Source organism: Sciurus carolinensis, chromosome 3 (assembly GCF_902686445.1).
Source record: "Sciurus carolinensis chromosome 3, mSciCar1.2, whole genome shotgun sequence".
NCBI lineage: Eukaryota > Metazoa > Chordata > Mammalia > Rodentia > Sciuridae > Sciurus > Sciurus carolinensis.
In genome coordinates, this window is record NC_062215.1 from 149493495 (window position 1) to 149512025 (window position 18531).

The 18531-nt window shown below is 35.3% G+C and overlaps 1 protein-coding gene and 2 non-coding genes across 5 annotated transcripts in view; all 3 read left to right on the forward strand.

Annotated features, from left to right (window-relative positions):
* Window positions 1-17954, forward strand: part of Nop58 (NOP58 ribonucleoprotein) — a 33812-nt gene extending 15858 nt beyond the window's left edge. For all 3 annotated transcript variants that reach the window (XM_047545737.1, XM_047545739.1, XM_047545740.1), the window contains 10 exons: window positions 2307-2371; window positions 3168-3302; window positions 4018-4163; window positions 4992-5118; window positions 7152-7315; window positions 8660-8794; window positions 9113-9174; window positions 11179-11312; window positions 13260-13399; window positions 14039-17954. In XM_047545737.1, the coding sequence (XP_047401693.1) occupies window positions 2307-2371; window positions 3168-3302; window positions 4018-4163; window positions 4992-5118; window positions 7152-7315; window positions 8660-8794; window positions 9113-9174; window positions 11179-11312; window positions 13260-13399; window positions 14039-14089 (1159 nt within the window). In that variant the 3' untranslated portion in view covers window positions 14090-17954. The remainder of the gene's footprint in view (window positions 1-2306; window positions 2372-3167; window positions 3303-4017; window positions 4164-4991; window positions 5119-7151; window positions 7316-8659; window positions 8795-9112; window positions 9175-11178; window positions 11313-13259; window positions 13400-14038) is intronic.
* Window positions 4220-4303, forward strand: LOC124981577 (small nucleolar RNA SNORD11B). Its single transcript, XR_007108082.1, has one exon. It is a non-coding gene; the product is annotated as a small nucleolar RNA SNORD11B (small nucleolar RNA).
* LOC124981576 (small nucleolar RNA SNORD11) lies at window positions 5200-5285 on the forward strand. Its single transcript, XR_007108081.1, has one exon. It is a non-coding gene; the product is annotated as a small nucleolar RNA SNORD11 (small nucleolar RNA).
* Window positions 17955-18531: the final 577 nt, after the last annotated feature.

Genomic DNA, 18531 nt, shown 5'->3' on the forward strand with positions numbered 1-18531 from the left:
TCCCAGAATTTTCATATCTGCTATGGTCTCCTTCCATTTTGTGTCTGTGTGTGTCAGTGTTGATTGTTTTACACTGGTTTTTAATGAACTTTTAGAAGAGGGCACCTTAACCCTCCCATGTTTAAAACCAGAACTCTGTTATCATGCACATTGCTGCTGTGCCGTGTTCACCAAAAGCTTAATATTCTGTGATATCATACTAAAAAAAAAGTTTGTGAAGGAAGTAAAGTATTATATATGTAGAATACTTAAGATCTATGTAACTGTATAATTAGAGCACTATCAAAAATGATTCTGTAAGCTAGGGTTGTAGCCTAGTGGTAGAGCGCTTGCCTAGTGTGTGAGGCACTGGGTGTGATTCTCAGCACTGCATATTAATTAATTAATTAAGGTCCAATAACAACTAAAAATAGATTTTTAAAAATGTTTCTTGGGGGGCTGGGGAGATAGCTCAATCGGTAGAGTGCTTGCCTTGCAAACACAAGGTCCTAGGTTCGATCCCCAGCACCCAAAAAAAAAAAAAAAAAAAAAATGTTTCTTGGACTGGGGAGATAGCTCAGCTGGTAGAGTGCTTGCCTCGCAAGTACAAGGACCTGAGTTCGATCCCCAGTACCGCCAAAAATAAAAAAAATAAAAAAATGTTTCTACATGTGGTATGTACACACAGTGGAATATTACTTAACCCTAAGGAAGAATGAAATGGATGGAACTGGAGACTATGGTAAGTGAAATGAGCTAATCCCAAAAAACTAAAGGTCAAATGTTCTCTGATATGAGGATGTTAACACACGATAAGGGGGAGGGGGAAGAACCGAAGTTCATTGGATTAGATAAAGAAAATTACAAAGGGAAGGTGTAGGGGGTGGAATAGGAAAGACAGTAGAAAGAATGAATACACGACCAGTGTAACTCCACCTCATGTACAATCACAAGAATGGTATGCTAATTAGAATAAGTCAGTGTCACAATATACCCTACTGTCATGTATATCTAAAAAGAACAAATTTAAAATATGATAATTCTAAACAGCACAGTTAAATATACTTGTTAAGTTTATATTAAAGAAATACTACAGACTGGGTGTAGTGGCAAATGCCTATAATTCTAGCAATGCCAGAGGCTAGGCAGGAGGATTGCAAGTTGGAGGCCAGCCTGGACAATTTAATGAGACCTTGTCTGAAAATAAAAAGGCTGGGGACGTAGCTTAGTGGTAGAGCACACCTCAGTTCAATCCCTGCAAAGAAAGAAGTACTACAATAATAGTAGTCTATACATATAAATTTTAAAAGGTGAGCATAGGGCTGGTCTAGCATTTGTGAGGCCCTAACTTTGATTTCCTACAGAGTAAGGAGAGGAGTGAACATAGACTAATGAAAAGGTTGAAGCTGCTGGGTTATAGTTGAGAGCAAAGGCCAGGAAGAATTTTAAATGAGCTTTTTCTAAGATAGAACAAGTAGTAAAACTGGATCATTACCCACATTTAGGATTAAACAACCACATGTATAGCAGTGGTTCTCTGAAGGACAATCAGATATTCCCCTGGGATATCTGTCTAGAGATATTTTCAGTTACCACAATTGATGGAATAATGTATAATACCAACATCTAATTGGTAAATATCAGGGATGCTGAAAATGTACTACAAAGCACAGCATGGCACCCTCCTATAAGTAATAATTATTTTAAATATTGCCAAGATTAAGAAATTGTTCTGTAGCTTTGTTTTCAGATGTTAAGAGACTACAATATTTCTTACATGAGGTGGTATAAAGTCTTGATGTGCTGCAAAAAAAAATCACATGAGCCAATATGACTTTCACTCTACACAACATTATTTTGTTATTCACATAGAAACTTATTCATGTTATAGAAGTACAGGTTGTTGCAAGACAGATGTACTTATTAATTGTGTGTCTTGTGATCTTTCACAGAGCATTTGTATTTAATTTGGTTTTCTGCTTAGAAAAACTGAAAACAGTATAACTGAGGACAGAGATTTGGATTTAAATTTTTTTTAAGATGTAAATTTTTTTTTTTTTAATTTTTTTTTAATTTTTTTTTTTTTTTTTTTTTTTTTTTTTTGCCACTACTAGAAATTGAACACAAGGGTACTTTTACTACCCATCTACATCCCCAACACTTTTTATTTTTATTTTGAGACAGGGTCTTGCTAAGTTTCCCAGGCTGGCCTTGAACTTGAGGTCCTCCTGCCTCAGCCTCCTGAGTCATTGGATTATAGGCATGTTGCAGCATACCTAAGATGTTAATTTAAGTGCTTTGCTAATTTGCTATTTTCTCCTCCTCAGCTTGTCTCGATACAGATTAAAGTTTAGTGCTGATAAGGTGGATACAATGATTGTTCAGGCAATTTGTAAGTATAGTACATGGCAAGATCTGATCTGTTTCTTTGTTTTTCATAGTTTTTCTTCCTATAGAAGCTATTTGTTTTCTTTATGAATAATGTGAAAACTAGGGTAGGATCTATGTGGTGGCCTTTTTCACTTAGCTTTTTAATGATTTGTTGTTCTCCGTGGAGGACAATTTTTAGGAACATCGTTATAGCCTATTCCAATTTTTTAAATCGCTGTTAAGTGGTGATTATATTCCTTTATACATAACCAAGAGAATTGAAGTTAGGGACCCTGCGCCCTATATTGTTATACCCATGTTTATAGCAATATTATTCACAATAGCCAAAGATGGAAAAAACCAAAATATCCATTAACAGATGAATGGATACATAAAACTATTATTTGTACTTACAATGAAAGGTCACATTAGATACATTCTATATCAGATACATTTTACAGTGTGTATAAACTTTTGTGTATGAACCTTGTGATAGACCAAACATAAAAGGATAGATAATACAAGATTCCACTTACATGAAGTTCTAGAATAGACAAATTCATGGAGACAAAGTAGTATATACATTAGTAGGGACTTGGGAAGGTCATAATAGACAGTTATGTTTTGATGGATGTGCAATTTTCAGTTCCATATAATGAAAATTTTTTTTGAAATGGAATGTAAATATTGTGAGTGTACTTAATGCCACTGGTTTGTACTTTTGAATATGATTAAAGGTGAATTTTATGTTACTACATATATTATACTGTAATAAACTTCTCATAAGTTTCTCCCCCCCCCCTCATTTTTATCTACAGCCTTGTTAGATGACTTGGATAAAGAACTAAACAACTACATTATGCGATGTAGAGAGTGGTATGGCTGGCATTTCCCTGAATTAGGAAAAATTATTTCAGATAATTTGACATACTGCAAGTGTTTACAGAAAGTTGGTGAGAAATTTGTTTATCCTTAAAGACATTGAAAATAAGTAAATTTGGTTGCATGTCGGAACATAAATTTTATTAACTTATCTGTTAGATTTCAGAGTTAAAATCAATTTTGATTTGATGGCCTATATAACAGAGTTTTTCTTTAAGTAGTTCTTAAGGTGAGCTCATTAATAATAGGGGCAATTGTAAACTGGGGGCATCCTGTAATATATTAACAATATATTGTTAATATTAACTATATAATTAACAGTGACTAATATTAACAGTAGTATAGCTGTCTATATTGTTGGTATTATATTCTGTACTGTACAATTACCATAGTAATACTATAAGAGTAGAGGGACCTGACAGTTACTAATAAACAAGAATTTCTTGTCTCATGTTACTATCCTCAAAATTAATGACCCCATCTTTCATATAAAATTTACATTATTATTAATCCTGTACTTAATTTTGCTACCTTTTTGAACTAAGTTTTCATGGAATGTTTTGTCTTATTTTTACCACAATTATATTTTGGAGGTAGATGGTGGAGGGATATTTATCTCTAAAATCAAGTCTTTACATCAGGAAAACTAGTAGGTCCAACTTACTTATTGTTTCATTTAGGCATCCTTTTCATTGGCTTATGTCTACTTTTTCTTTTGACCATGTGGTGGATTTTATGTAATTTGTTGAAAAGAGTGATTCTCCCTCATCCTCTGCAAACACGTAGGTGATAGGAAGAACTATGCCTCTGCCACACTGTCTGAACTGCTGCCAGAAGAAGTTGAAGCTGAAGTGAAGGCAGCTGCAGAGATATCTATGGGAACAGAGGTTTCTGAAGAAGATATTTGCAATATCCTGCATCTTTGTACCCAGGTAAATTATATCCATAGTGAATCCAGCTGAGTGTATCCAGCTCTGTAATAATTTTCTGATGGCAATGATGATTTTTACACTTGTTGTTCACCTGATAACAATATGAAGGTGTTCAGTCACTACCTCATCTGATGCCATCTTATTTGGTATACTTACAGGGGGGAGTACATACTGGAATGAAGTAATTTGCACTACTGGCATATTTATTAAGGAGTCCGTGAAATGTGGCTTGAGTTATTGGAGTTTTGTGTTTATAGCCCTTGGCAATTTTTTTCCCCCAAAATTTGAAGATAATATGTACAAAATAATCACAGATAGGATGATACAAGTGTCTAGCTTTGGAATATTCTGAAAACTATTAGAATAGTATCGACACATTTTTTCCAGAAGGTGTACTGAAAGTGGTTTACATAATTTGTCTAATTACAGCCTTACAGAAGCGATTTTATAGAAAACTGATCTTAAGAGTAAATTTGCCAGGGCTGGGGAGATAGCTCAGTTGGTAGAGTGCTTGCCTTGTAAGCACAAGGCCCTGGGTTCAATCCCCAGCACCCAAAAAAAAAAAAAAAGAGTAAATTTGCCTAGAGTCAAGCAACTGTTCTTTGATAATCTAGCCCTTTTTAATTTGAGACAGGGTCTCACTATGTAACCCACACTGGCCTCGAACTCCTAACCTTATATGACTATCTGCTTCAGTCTCCTGAGTAATTGGGCTAGAGGCACATGCCACTATGCCCAGCTGTTGGAATCCAGTGTTTTAGTCATGTAAATTTCACACTATTTTACTCATAGGTATTTGTGACTTACTCATTTTATTCCTTTTGTTAGGTGATTGAAATCTCGGAATATAGAACTCAGCTGTATGAATATCTACAAAATCGAATGATGGCCATTGCACCCAATGTTACAGTCATGGTTGGGGAATTAGTTGGAGCACGGCTTATTGCTCATGCAGGTGACAGTTTTAATGTAATTTGTAAACATGAGTATTTAAAGTTAATTTTTCTGGGTTTTGATCTTTAAGAGTAACGGCCAAGTGTTCAATGATGATTTTTTTGTTTGTTTGCCTGATTTCCTTTTGGGTAATGAAGGCATCTTTAGTCACTACCTCTTCTGAGACACTTGTGGTCCATTTTCAGGTATTTTCTATGGTTCATCAGAAAATCAGATGATTACAAAAGAATATAGTTATCATTTTCATAATATTAAAAACTTAACACAGAGCCAGGCAGAGTGGTACACACCTGCAATCCCAGCTACTCAGTAGACTGAGGCAGGAGGATTACAAGTTCAAGGCCAGCCTGAACAGTTTAGCAAGACCCTGTCTCAAAAAAGGAAAAAGCGTTGGGGATGTAGCTCAGTAGTAGTGAACCCTGGGTTCAGTCCTCAACATTGCCTAAAAAAAGAAGAAAAGAAAAAGTCATGAGTTTGGGCATGAAAATCAAAAGGAGAGTAGTAGAAGGGACAATAAGGTAGGAGGGAGCAGGGAAGTACTGGGCAGTGATATTGGCCAAATTATATTGTTATGTTGTGTATATGTGTGGATATGTAACACATCTCATCATCATTTCTTGTAACTATAATGCACCAATAAAAAAATGTGGAAAGAGAAAAAGTCATGAGTTTGGGAGATGTAGTTCACTGGTAAAGCACTCACCTAGCATGCACAAGGCCCTGGGTTCAGTTCCCAGTACCACAAAAGAAACAAAAACCCTCATCAGACCAAGATGAATATAGTTATTAAAAAATGACAACAGCCATCGATCAATTGTGTCAGTTTCATTGTTGAATATGCTATTTTAATATATTTTACTTTCAAAAAATATTTTGAAGAATTAATTTATAATAAAACTTATCATGCGTATATGGTAATGTAAGGATGATATGCTACAACAAAAATCATTGTATAATTGAACTGAAGTACAGTTGAAGTACCAGTTTATTTTTATAATATTAGAGATATTGTTTTAATCCATCACAGGTCTTTTTAATCATCTACATCAAAGTGTTTAGAATAACTCTTTTAGCTGCATCTTTAATCAGACATAATATTCCATTCAAGTGCTCTTCACTACAGGATCACAATCATCTGGCCTGGTTTCCTTGACTTCCAGTTTTGTAGATACATCTAAACTTGTGGTGATAAGAGATGCATACATAGATTAACAGAAATATGAGTTGTTGCACTTTAAACATGTCTCCAGTAATGAGTTCATAACATTAACAATGGGTGTTAAGTGGTTTTTTTGTTTTGTTTTATGTGGCGGTACTTGGAATGCTGTGCAAGCGCTCTACCACTAAGCTACATACCCAACCCTGGTTGGGTTTTTTGACAGAAAATATTCTTTGCAACAAATCCAAGAAAACATCTTAGTAAATAGTTCCAGGCATATTGCTTCCTAATCCATATCTGAAATAAGAAGGGTAAATAAAGTGAGAATAATTTTTCACATAGTTAATACTACTAAGATATTCACAGGTGATACTACTTAATACATATCTAGAGCAATGGAATATTTGATGTCCAAAATCTCAGAAAATGAGGGATAGAGTGATGTAAATGCTTGTGTTCATATATTTACCACTATTTTTAATATTTTTTAGTTGTAGATGGACACATTGAACCCAGTGCTTCACACATGTGAGACAGGTTCTCTACCACTGAGCTACAGCCCCAGCTCCCTGTATTTGTCATTCTTATGGTATGCTAATGAATATGGAATAGAAATAATCATCTCAGGCAAATAAGTAGCATTGAATTTAAGCTTAACCTTCAGTTTGTCATAGACATTCATCACAAATCTCTGGCTGAGAGTCAAATGAAGCATTAGTATTTTCAGGGAACTCAGTCCTAGATTACATAATCCTGCATTATATGAGATTTTTTATTTATTACTCTAACTATAATCATTAAACTGTCTTTTATTTAATACATGGATTGTACACATTGGTAGTGTGTTATTTGTGACCACTAATTATTTTTGGTAGGTTCTCTTTTGAATTTGGCCAAGCATGCAGCTTCTACAGTTCAGATTCTTGGAGCAGAAAAAGCACTTTTCAGAGCCCTCAAGTCTAGACGGGATACCCCTAAGTATGGTCTTATTTATCATGCTTCACTTGTGGGCCAGACAAGTCCCAAACACAAAGGGAAGGTGAGTTACAGCTTAGGCATTTTATTTTTCTTTCTTTACTGTTATTTCCCAAAACACAGTTCTCCTGGTCTTATTATACTGCACAGTCTTTTGTCTTTATCATTTAATTTAGAGTGGTGCATCATTTAAATTAAAATTATTTCTGTGCCCTGAAAGAAAAGATTAGAAGAAATTGTTTTTGGTTCAACTGTAGCCATTTTCTTTCACTGTTAGTTTTTTTCTAGAATTTACCTGTGGATGATACACCAAAAATACTGTTTTGCAAGAAAGCCAATCTAACATTGATGAACTACTAAAACTAATAGCACATTAGGCCAGGCATGGTGGCACACACCCGTAATCCCATCTTCTCAGGAGGCCGAGGCAAGAGAATCCCATTCAAGGCCAACCTGGGCAACTTTGAGGGACACTGACTTAAAATTTAAAATAATAGTAATAATAGCATATTCACTATGCTGAATACTTAGAACTTCATTGAGTCCTTTAATAACCAGATGGAGTTGTTTCTGTTTCACAGATGATGAAAACATCTAATAAATTAAGTACTTCCAGTGTTTCTGTAGGATTCATAATTTAACAGAAATAAATGAAATTTTATAAACTTAAGAGCACAGTAATGGAAATAGTGTTCAGTGAAACAGTATCAGTTTGAAAAAGGACTCACAAATAGTTAAGACTTTTTTTTTAAATATTTTTTAGTTGTGGATAGACACAGTACCTTTATTTTATTTATTTATTTTTATGTGGTGCTGAGGATCGAATCCAGTGTGCTAGGTGAGCATTCTACAACTGAACTACAGCCTCAGTCCCAGTTAAGATTGTTTAATGAGGAAAAAGAATGTAGTTTTCTGGAGGACCTCTCAAGGCATTGAAGTAGTGTCCCTGTGAGAAACTAAACAAAGACATTGGAAGAATAGTTTGAGGAGATTTTTTTTTTGAGGTGGTTTTTAAACACAAATAATAATTAGAACATCTTTTTGTCCACCAAAGTATTGGCAGTCATGTATAACCAGTAAGCCATTATATTGTAGCAAAGAAGAAAAAATACAGTAGGTGATTTGAGTTATATGACTTAATACTTTTTTTTTTTTTTTTTTTGACTTAATACTTTTGATCGTGATCTTGCAATGAGGGCTGGTGGGTATAACTCACTGATATAACTGCTTGCATAGCATGCATAAGGCCCTGGGTTTGATTTCCCAGCACCACCAAAAAAAAAAAAGTTCTAGAATGAATGGTAATGTGCTGATTTTCTATAATTTTTTTCATGAATAAATTATTGAGGATTTTACATCTCCACTTGGGATATAGTTTGATTGCTTCTGGCTTCATGTTTTCTATTAGATTTCTCGAATGCTAGCAGCCAAAACTGTTTTGGCTATACGTTATGATGCCTTTGGTGAGGATTCCAGTTCTGCAATGGGAGTTGAGAATAGAGCCAAATTAGAGGCCCGATTAAGAACCTTGGAGGACAGAGGGGTAAGAACCACACCCTATGAATATTCCTACAGTATTTCCCATGAACTATTAAACAATGAGTACTCTTATGAACTTCACCTGCAAAATTTGTTTTGTGATACATTTTAGTATGTCTAATATTTTTTGTGCCTGCTGTTAAGTTTCTCTTATTTGCCAAGAATTGATGTATTGAACCATGTTTCTCATTAAGATACGCTGTTCGTAGTATCAAAATTATCAGATGTTACTGCCTGCTAGTCCACTGAACTCACTAGACATAAGGTATTATAAAGAGATTATGCTTAGAATTTTATTAGTAATCTCCATTTTTCTTCTTAGATAAGAAAAATAAGTGGAACAGGAAAAGCATTAGCAAAAACAGAAAAATATGAACACAAAAGGTGAGTACATTTACAGGGATGGATGAACAGTTTGTTTATTTAAAAAAGTTAATTACTTATCAACAGCATGCACACACAGACCTATACATCCCCTGACTTTTTTTTTTTTTTTTTTTTTTTCTCTTTTATTGAGGTTTCATGAATTTGCCCAGGGTCCAGGCTTTGATCAACTTTGTAGTCCTCCTTCATCAGCTTCCCATATAGCTGGGATTGTAGGCATGCATCACTACAACCAGCAACAGCAATTTTTTAATTATAAATTTAAGCACCCAATTAGCCCCCTAATTTTTTTTAACTTTATTACAAAAATTATATATATTGTGTACATGTTGTTTTGACAAATATGTATATTGTGGAATGGCTAAATTAAGCCAACATGCATTATCTTACATATTGAGCTCTTTATTTTTCTTGAGACAGAATCTTGCTAAGTTGCTTAGGGCCTCACTATATTGCTGAGGCTGGTTTCAGAGTTTGAATCCTCCTGCCTTCGGCTCCTGAGTCACTAGGTTTATAAGTATGTGCCTCCATGCCCAACCCATTTCTAGTTTCTAATCACTTCTGATTTCTAGTTTGTAACTTCCAGATATTGGTAGTAAATATTTTTCATTTAAAGTTCCTCTATATTATTGCTGTTTATCAGAAAGAAAGTTTACTCAGGTTTAATCCACAGTGAAACCCTTAAACAAAGATAGAAGATAAGTCTAAAAATGGTTCATAGGCATAATGAAGTATACAGATCTCACTGTCAACAAGATTTGTGTATGGAGGGGTGTGTTAGTTATCATTTGAGGTAATGCTCCATATTCATCAGGTTGTGGTGACACAAGTAGAGTGGTACAATTTTTTGGGGATACTGACATACATCAGGTTCCTTCAGAGTGCTCCTAGTCATTAACCTAATTCTACTTTGCAGATTCTTTTGGCACTATAAGAATTTTAATGGTAAATTTTATGCTACAGTTGGTCAGAGAAAGCAATATAATTATGTATCTATTTATACATGTAGATATTAAAATATACATGTTAAGAATTTTTTTCCTATATGCTTTTGAAAAAGCCAAATGCATACATTATGGACATTAACATTTCTATTGTGAATTTTCTAAGTTGTTTACAATAGCCACATATTCTTTGTGGGGGCGGGTTACTAGGGGTTGATCCAAGGGACCCTCTACCACAGATCTACTCCCCCAGATCTTTTTTTTTTTTTTTTTTCCCCAAAACAGTGTCTAGTTAAATTGCCCAGAATGACTTTAGACTTGAAGTTCTCTTGCCTTAACCTCCCAAGAAGCTGGGATTACAGGCATGTAACCACTGTGCCTAACTTAAGCAATCTGTATCTACCCGCTTGGGATATTGTGATGAAGATGTTTGTATTAACTTTGGTTTTCTTTTTTTTTTTTTTTTTTTTCCATTTAATTATCCAATATTAAAATGGAATTGAGTTTTTGCTTTCCAGTTAGTAGTGAAGATGTTTCCTCCATCTTCTCCCTATGCTAATTGTTTTCCTGTACAGTAGTAACTACATTTATTACTAAATGACAGTTCATTTAGCTCAGCACTTGTCTTGCATGTGGTCAACTTATTTTAAAAATATTAATGCTTTAAAAAATACATTATAGCTTTACTTTTTTTTTTTTTTTTTGGTATGGGAGATTGAACCCAGGAGTGCTTAACCATTCAACTACATCCCCAGCCCTTTTATATTTTAGAGACAGCGTCTCACTGAGTTGCTAAGTGCCTCAATAATCTGCTGGGGCTGACTTTGAACTCTCAATCCTCCTGCCTCAACCTCCAGAGTTGCTGGGATTACAGGCATGTCCCACCATGCCCAGCAATGCTTTTCCTTTTAGAAACTCAAGTCTCATAAAGTACACCAAAGCCACTAAAATGAAACCACATTGTATGTTTGTGTATTATCTAATGACATTTTCTTTTCTCTTGAATTATTTTAGTTACAGATATTTGTAGAGATTTTCTAAAATTCTTTGACTCTTTCAGTGAAGTGAAGACTTATGATCCCTCTGGTGATTCCACACTTCCAACCTATTCTAAAAAACGCAAAATAGAACAGGTAGACAAAGAGGAGGAAGTAACTGAAAAGAAAGCAAAAAAAGCCAAGATTAAAGTAAAAGGTTGGTTTAAAATTTTTAAATGCCATTTGTACTATTATGATGATACACTCTTGTAATTACTCTTTTTCTTTATATTTTTTAGTTGTAGGTGGACAGAATACCTTTATTTAATTTTAATGTGGAACTGAGGATCGAACCCAGTGCCTCACATTCCAGGCGAGCGCTCTACCACTGAGCCACAACCTCAGACCCTCTAATTACTCTTATACTTAAGAATTACAGGCTTCACTTGGAAAAGTACCCACCTTTACCATTGAACTCATACTGAAATCCAGTTATGTTTTAATATGCCATTATGTTCCCTGGGAATAGGTGGGATATTATTAAAAGCATCAGATTTCAGAGGAATATGAGAAGCATATCTTCAAATATATACAATTAAGTGTTTTACTAGGTATACTAAAATAGTTCCTACTACATGCATTATTTTAGCAATTAAGAATTTTAAGAAAAAGAATGATTTCTAAGTTGAGTGCTAAGATTATTTTACTCATATGGTTAAGAATGAAAGTGGACTTGATAAACAGCAGTGGTTTTCTTCACTGTTTAATAAATTAGAAGATTTGCATGCTTGGTGGTTATTATAGTGATATTTAATAGGTACTTACCAGAGAACTAGGCTGTCTTATGAAGTTAATAAACCAGTGCCCCATTTACTAGTTGCACTTGTTTATTGAGTGCCTGCTAGTCTAGAAAAATGTAAAACATCAAAGCAGCAATTCAACTTGGTTTCTAAATGGCTCAGTTGTCAAAAACATAGTGTCAAAAAATATGGACACAGCCCTGCATAGATAAAACAGACAATTATTTTAATTCCTTTTGTTTCTTTATTGAAAATCGAGGAAATCCCTAACTCATTGTTAGCATTTGAATCACTGAATTTTAGATTTTATCTTTTTTTAACAATAAAAAAAATCCTTCCTTTTTTTTTTAACAGTAAGTTTTCAAAATTAATATGACTGAATCTTTACATACTCCCAATTTTTTGCCTAGAATTTTTCCCATCTCATAAGTGCCAATTTTTGTTATTTTGGCTGTCAACCTCAACTCTCTTCTTCCCAAATCTATTCTTGCACCAAATTTTCTCTGTTCTACTTTGAAAATATGTAGTGGCCATAGAGACACTACATGCTTCAGCATGTTAGCTTTGTGTTATCTTCTAATTTCTACTCTTTGCTGACTATTCCAACCACATTGACCTGTTTGCTATTTCTTAATCAACACCCCTTCCCAGATATTTGGGATCTTAACCATTTGCTCTTGTCTCCTTGGAATGTTTCCTTTCACATATACCGTCATTCATTTCCTTTTCTGTTTGTTTTTTTGGGGTACCAGGGGTTGAACCCAGGGGTGCTTAACCACTGAGATAACATCCCCACCCCTGTTTATTTTCTTAATAAAATATTTAGAATATTTATGAGTTGCTGTGACTGACTTTGAATTTGCAATCCTCCTGCTTCAGCCTTCCTAGTCACTGGAATTAGAGGAATGTGCCACAATGCCCAGCTAACATCCTTAAACTTTATGTATGCAAATAAGGAGTTTTACAGAGGATAAATTATTCAAGAGTCATGTCAGATAGAATAACTCCAGATATTCTGACTTCAAAACACAAAATCTCTAACCATTTCTAATATAGTTGCCTTCTCTCCAAAACAATGACATTGATCTACAACCTTTGTTTTAATCCTAATTTTTATACATAACTGCATGATCGTGAGAAAATTATGTATCTCTGAACTTTATAATTTGTAAAATTTATGGTATTAGAAAAAGTAGGCCTCAAAGGACATTTCCAGTTATAAGATGGATATAAATATTGAATAGTTGACCAGAATCCCATCCCCCCCCACCCCCCTACTCCCCCCAAAAAAGCTAATAAGGTTTTGGGTAGATTGAGGTCTGATTGAATGTTAATTGTTCGGTCTTTATACTTATCCAATTCAGTTGAAGAAGAGGAGGAGGAAGAAGAAGTACTAGTAGAAGAAGAGACATCTACGAAGAAGAAGAAGAAAAAGGATAAAAAGAAACACATTAAAGAAGAACCACTTTCTGAGGAAGAGCCATGCACCAGCACAGCAATTCCAGTATGTTTGTCTGTTTTTAATTACCAGTACTGTCTTAGTGTGGGCATGGTCTCCATATTTTAATCTCTTCTCTATCAGAAATGAGCAAGCATTTTTAAAAATGATTTTAATTGATGGGGAAGTAAATAAAATGATCTTATTGTATCTGTACTATTAAAGCCCAGGGTTTGATCCTAGGGTTTTATTTTTGTTTTGCTTTGTTTTGATAGAGGATCTCCCTGAGTTTCTGAGGCTGGCTTCGAACTTGAAAATTCTGCCTCTCAGCCTTTCAAGCTGCTGGGATTACAGCCTTGTGCCACTGTGCCCGTATTAAGGACCAATTTCCAAATTTGGTTTTTACTACAAGAAACGGTGTGCTTTGAGGAAGGAAGAGAAGATGATTTATTTTTATTTTCTTATTTTTTCACAGTGCTGGGGATTGAACCCAGAGCCTTATGCATGTAAGGCAAGTCCTGTACCACTGAGCCACACCCCAGCCAGCCCTAAAACTCATTTTTATAGGCATAATTTTTATATTTTTAGATTTTAATCTTTCTTCCAAATTTGTTTTCATGGGACATCAATCTGTTTTATGGAAAAGTTATTCCTCATGTATACAATTGCAGCTCTTTCAAAAGCATTCTTGTTGATTATTTTCAGAGTCCAGAGAAAAAGAAGAAGAAGAAGAAAAAGAAAGACAGTGAGGACTAATGGAAAGGAAACATAATTTTGGCACCTGGAAACATCATGCTTAAGATTCAGTTGGGAGTATGCCAGAGATGCTCTCTAAAATGGTGAAGAGAAGGTTGAATGAAACAGTGATTAATCATCTATAGCTTTTCAAACTGTCTGTGTCAACTCTTGTTAACCTTATTATGTCAGCATTTGTTAGTCTTTGATATACAAATAAAATATTTTCTTTGTATTTTAAGGCAGGTCTGTGATCTCATTATATTTTACATAGTCAATCTTTGGTCTCTTCTATATTTTATTTGACATCTGATTATTGTTTTGATCATTATAGTTGAAAAGTTGTTAATGGAATGCTTAATTTGAAACAGTCTTTTGGAAGGCTAAAATTATGATTAGATGGACCAATTTAAGTACCTCATTAATGTGTTTCTCTTGCCTTTTTGAACTATTTTTCATATCTGCCTCTGTGTATTTATTTATATAAAGACTTGTTTCTTGTTCAGATCTTAAACTAGGTGAGCAAAACATTTCAGGATATCTTCTAGAAAAGGAAGAAACCGTGTTTGTAATTTATTCATTAAAATACCCTGGGTTCAATTCCCAGGAGTAGAAAGAAAAAAACATCATTTGGACTAAAGGAAAACAACTGGAGAAAATAAAATATCAGTAGAAATGAGGCATAAACCTACAACAAAGAATACTAGAGAAAGATCTTTACTATTTAAAAATAGTATTTATTATGTCAGCAGAAACCTGTTTTCTGTATAGTCATGACAGTCATAAGTTTATCAGACTATTGTATCTTGCCTCTTTATTTGCTGTGGACATCATGCTGAAGTGCAATTCAGTAAAAGCATTTGGCAGACGGAAGAGGCTAGAAGCGAGAGACTAGCTTTGAGTTCCATCTCTGCTTTTCTTGTAACCTCAAGCAAGTCAGTAACACTCCTTTAGTTTCCTAGTTTGCTGTTAGCTTTAATAGTGTGGTTATTTTGCTTTGAGGGGAAAAAAAATGTCATTTTCCAGTACCCAGTAGTAAGCATCCCAGACACATTCTTGATTTGAAATAATGTTATTTTGTTTTTAACTCTTTCGTTCTTTCTATCTATCTAGCTATCTATCTTTTTCTTTTGATACCAGAGATTGATCCCAGGGGCACTAAACCACTGAGTCACAATCCCAGCCCTTTTTATATTTTATTTAGAGACAGGGTCTCACTAAGTTGCTGAGGCTGGCTTTGAACTCTAAATCCTCCTGCCTCGGCCTCCCAAGCCACACCACACCCAGTTGTTTTAACACCTTTGATGACCTGTTAACTAAAACTTCAGTAGTTTTGAATAATCCTAGTTTTGAAAGCCTTAAGGTCTTTCTCATAGACTCAATTGATCCTTAAACCTCAGCCTCCTAGGTAGGTGAGAATATAGGCTCATGCCACTGCACTCAGCTATACCTAGTTCTGATCAGTAAATTTGAATTCTTTTCTATGAGCCACATAAAATAATTAATCCTTGTTTAAAACATTTATTCTATGGCTAGGGATGTGGCTCAGTGGTAGAGCACTTGGCTGGCATGCACAAAGCTCTGGGTTAAATAACCAGCATTATTGAAAATAAAACTTTGTTTCTCCATTTGCCCTCTTAAGAAATATAAATTTCTATTTTCTGGATTAAATTTCTGTAATCTGCTCAATTTTTTGGTTTCTCAATCAGTTTACAGGGCCTTGGCTAAGCTGTCCCTCTAACCTCAGAAGTTATTACAGTTCTCTGTCTCAGTAATCTTTCAGAAACGTTTCTTTTGTTGCCCATTTTCTCTTCAACCCTTTGTTGCTTCTCCATGCCACTTTTAAATATGTGACTTAGGCTCATTCTTCATCCCAACTGTACCACTTAAAATGACATGGTAGGCCCAAGTGTCTCAAACTTTTGTGCATGGGAGTCATCTAGGGACCTTTATAAAGTACAGAGCTCAATCAGAGGTTGGGGACCCATGACAGAATTTTTAACAAGCTCTCAGGTAGTATAGGGTGAGGGTACACATAGTAGGAAAGTACTAGGGCAAATAATTTAAACTCACAGAACCTGCTTTTCCTTGTCTGCAATGGTATTTTGAGAATTCAGGTATTTGTGAAGAGTTTTTACAAAATTTCTTCTGCATCCCTTGACAGCTTCACTCTCTAATGGTAGAATTCTGCTTACCTATCACTAATTGTTCCTTGCATATGATAGGCCTTTAATGCTCAGTGGTGAGTGTATGACTTGTGGAGAAATTACTAGGTTTATGTGTTATTCTGATTAAAGAATTAGAGTTATTCTAGTTTTTCCACAAATGCCTTAAGAACACCATTAATTTTTTTAAAAAATAAAGAATTTAATCTTTATTTTTTATGTGGTACTGAGGATCAAATCCATGCCTCACCTGTGCTAGGCAAGTATACTACCACTGAGCTACAACCCCAGCTCCCATTAACTTGAAGGCCTTAAGTGTTCTGTTCGTTTTGTTCAACCCCAGGTTTTTTATCTGCTTTGTCCTCTGGCAAGTAACTGTAAACTCATCGCCAAAAGTCAAAAATTGTTAACCATTTTTTAAATACAACAACTGTATGGGTGCTCCCCCACCCCAGTACTGGGTATTGAACCCAGGGCTTCATGTGCATGGTGAACAAGTGCTTGTAGATGATTATTTTCAGTAGGTTTGGTTTGGTTTGGTACTGGGGATTAAACCTAGGGGTGCTTAACCACTCGACCACATCCCCAGCCCTTTTTATTTTGAAACGCGGTCCTCAAATTTATAATCCTCTTGCTTCCATCTCCCAAATTACTGGTTGTAGGTGTGTCACCATTCCCAGCTTCAGGTTTTGTTCAAAAACATTTATTAAAGCAAATGCCAATGAGATTTTCCTGGAGATCTGGAGTAGTTAATAATTGTGATGCTTGGGTGGGTTTTAAGGAGAAGTTTTTTAGTAATTTTTTAGAATTACAATGAATGATTGGTAGGGATTAGAAACACCTGGAGGACATGGGGTTAGGGGAGGGGGTCTGAACCCAGGACCTCACACTTGCTAATCGTGTGCCTTATCACTGAGCTATAACCCCAGACCTTTTTTTGTTTTGAGACAGGGTCTCAAAGTTGCCAAGGATAGTTTCAAACTTGAATCCTCATACTTCAGCCTCCCAAGTAGCTGGGATTACAGGTGTGCACCACCACAACTGGCCAGAATTTTCATTTTTGGCAAGTTCCCAGCTCACAGTAGTTAAGGGATAATACTTCTACTAGGAAGATTTCCATCGTCCACCCCTAACCCTAGCTTTGCAGCTCTCCAAACTAGAACCTAATTTTATGGCCCAAGATAACCATCAGGCCACAAGCACATTGGGACTGGACACAATCTGACCAATGTTCTTTCTACATAGATAAAGCAAATTTGAAATTATTGTTTCCCATTAGAATTTGTTTTTTGAATTAAAGTGCTGTTTCTGCTACTGTTCTGTGCATATTTAGTATAAAAGGGGAAAAGCAGTTGTGTTTAAGTTTGTGGAAGCATTTGAAACAGCACACAACATACAGCAAAAAGCACACATGCAATGCAGAAGTATCTGAGAGAAACCAGTGAGATGATAAACTTACGACTAATCCCATAAATTTAAGTGGCCAAGCATGACCTTGACTTATTTTGGTTGACTATAAACAAGGATGTGCTGGTACTTATACCAGCCTCATCATTTTTTCATATTTGTTATGGTTTACATATTAGGTGTTCCCAAAAACACATGGGAGACATGCAAGAAGGATTACAGGTGAGACAATTGGGTTATGAGAGTCTTAACCCAATGAGTGAATTAATCCCCTGATAGGGATTAACTGAGTGGTGACTGTAAGTGGTAGGGTGTGACTAAAGGAGGTGGGTCATTGGGGGGTGTGCCTTTGGTATATATATTTTGTGAGCTTAGTCTCTCTATCTGCTTCCTGGTGTGATGTTCCCAGCTGCTTTCCTCTGCTGAACTTTCACCATGATGTCTTGGCCTTACCTCAGGCCCTGAGGAATGGAGTTGACCATCTGTGAACTGAGACCTCTGAAACTGTGAGCCCCCAGATAAACATTTTCTCCTAATTGTTCTTGTCACGTCTTTTGGTTACAGCAGCAAAAAAACTAAAACAATATTCAAGCATCTCTACTATTTAGTACTTTCCTTTGAAATACTAATTTTTGGATTTTGTTGTGGTTTTGTTTGTTGCAGTGAATGACTTTGTGCATTTATCTTCATGTGCTTGTGTTTAAATGGGATAGGGCTGGGTTTGTAGCTCAGTGCTACAGCACTTGCCTAGCATGCATGAAGGCCTAGGTTCCATGTCCAGCACTGCAAACACATAAGGACAATTTTCTAGACGTAGAATTACTGTGACAAAGGGAATATAAGTGTAAAATAGTGCCAGTTTGCTTTCAATTCAGTGATTTTCAGTTTAAC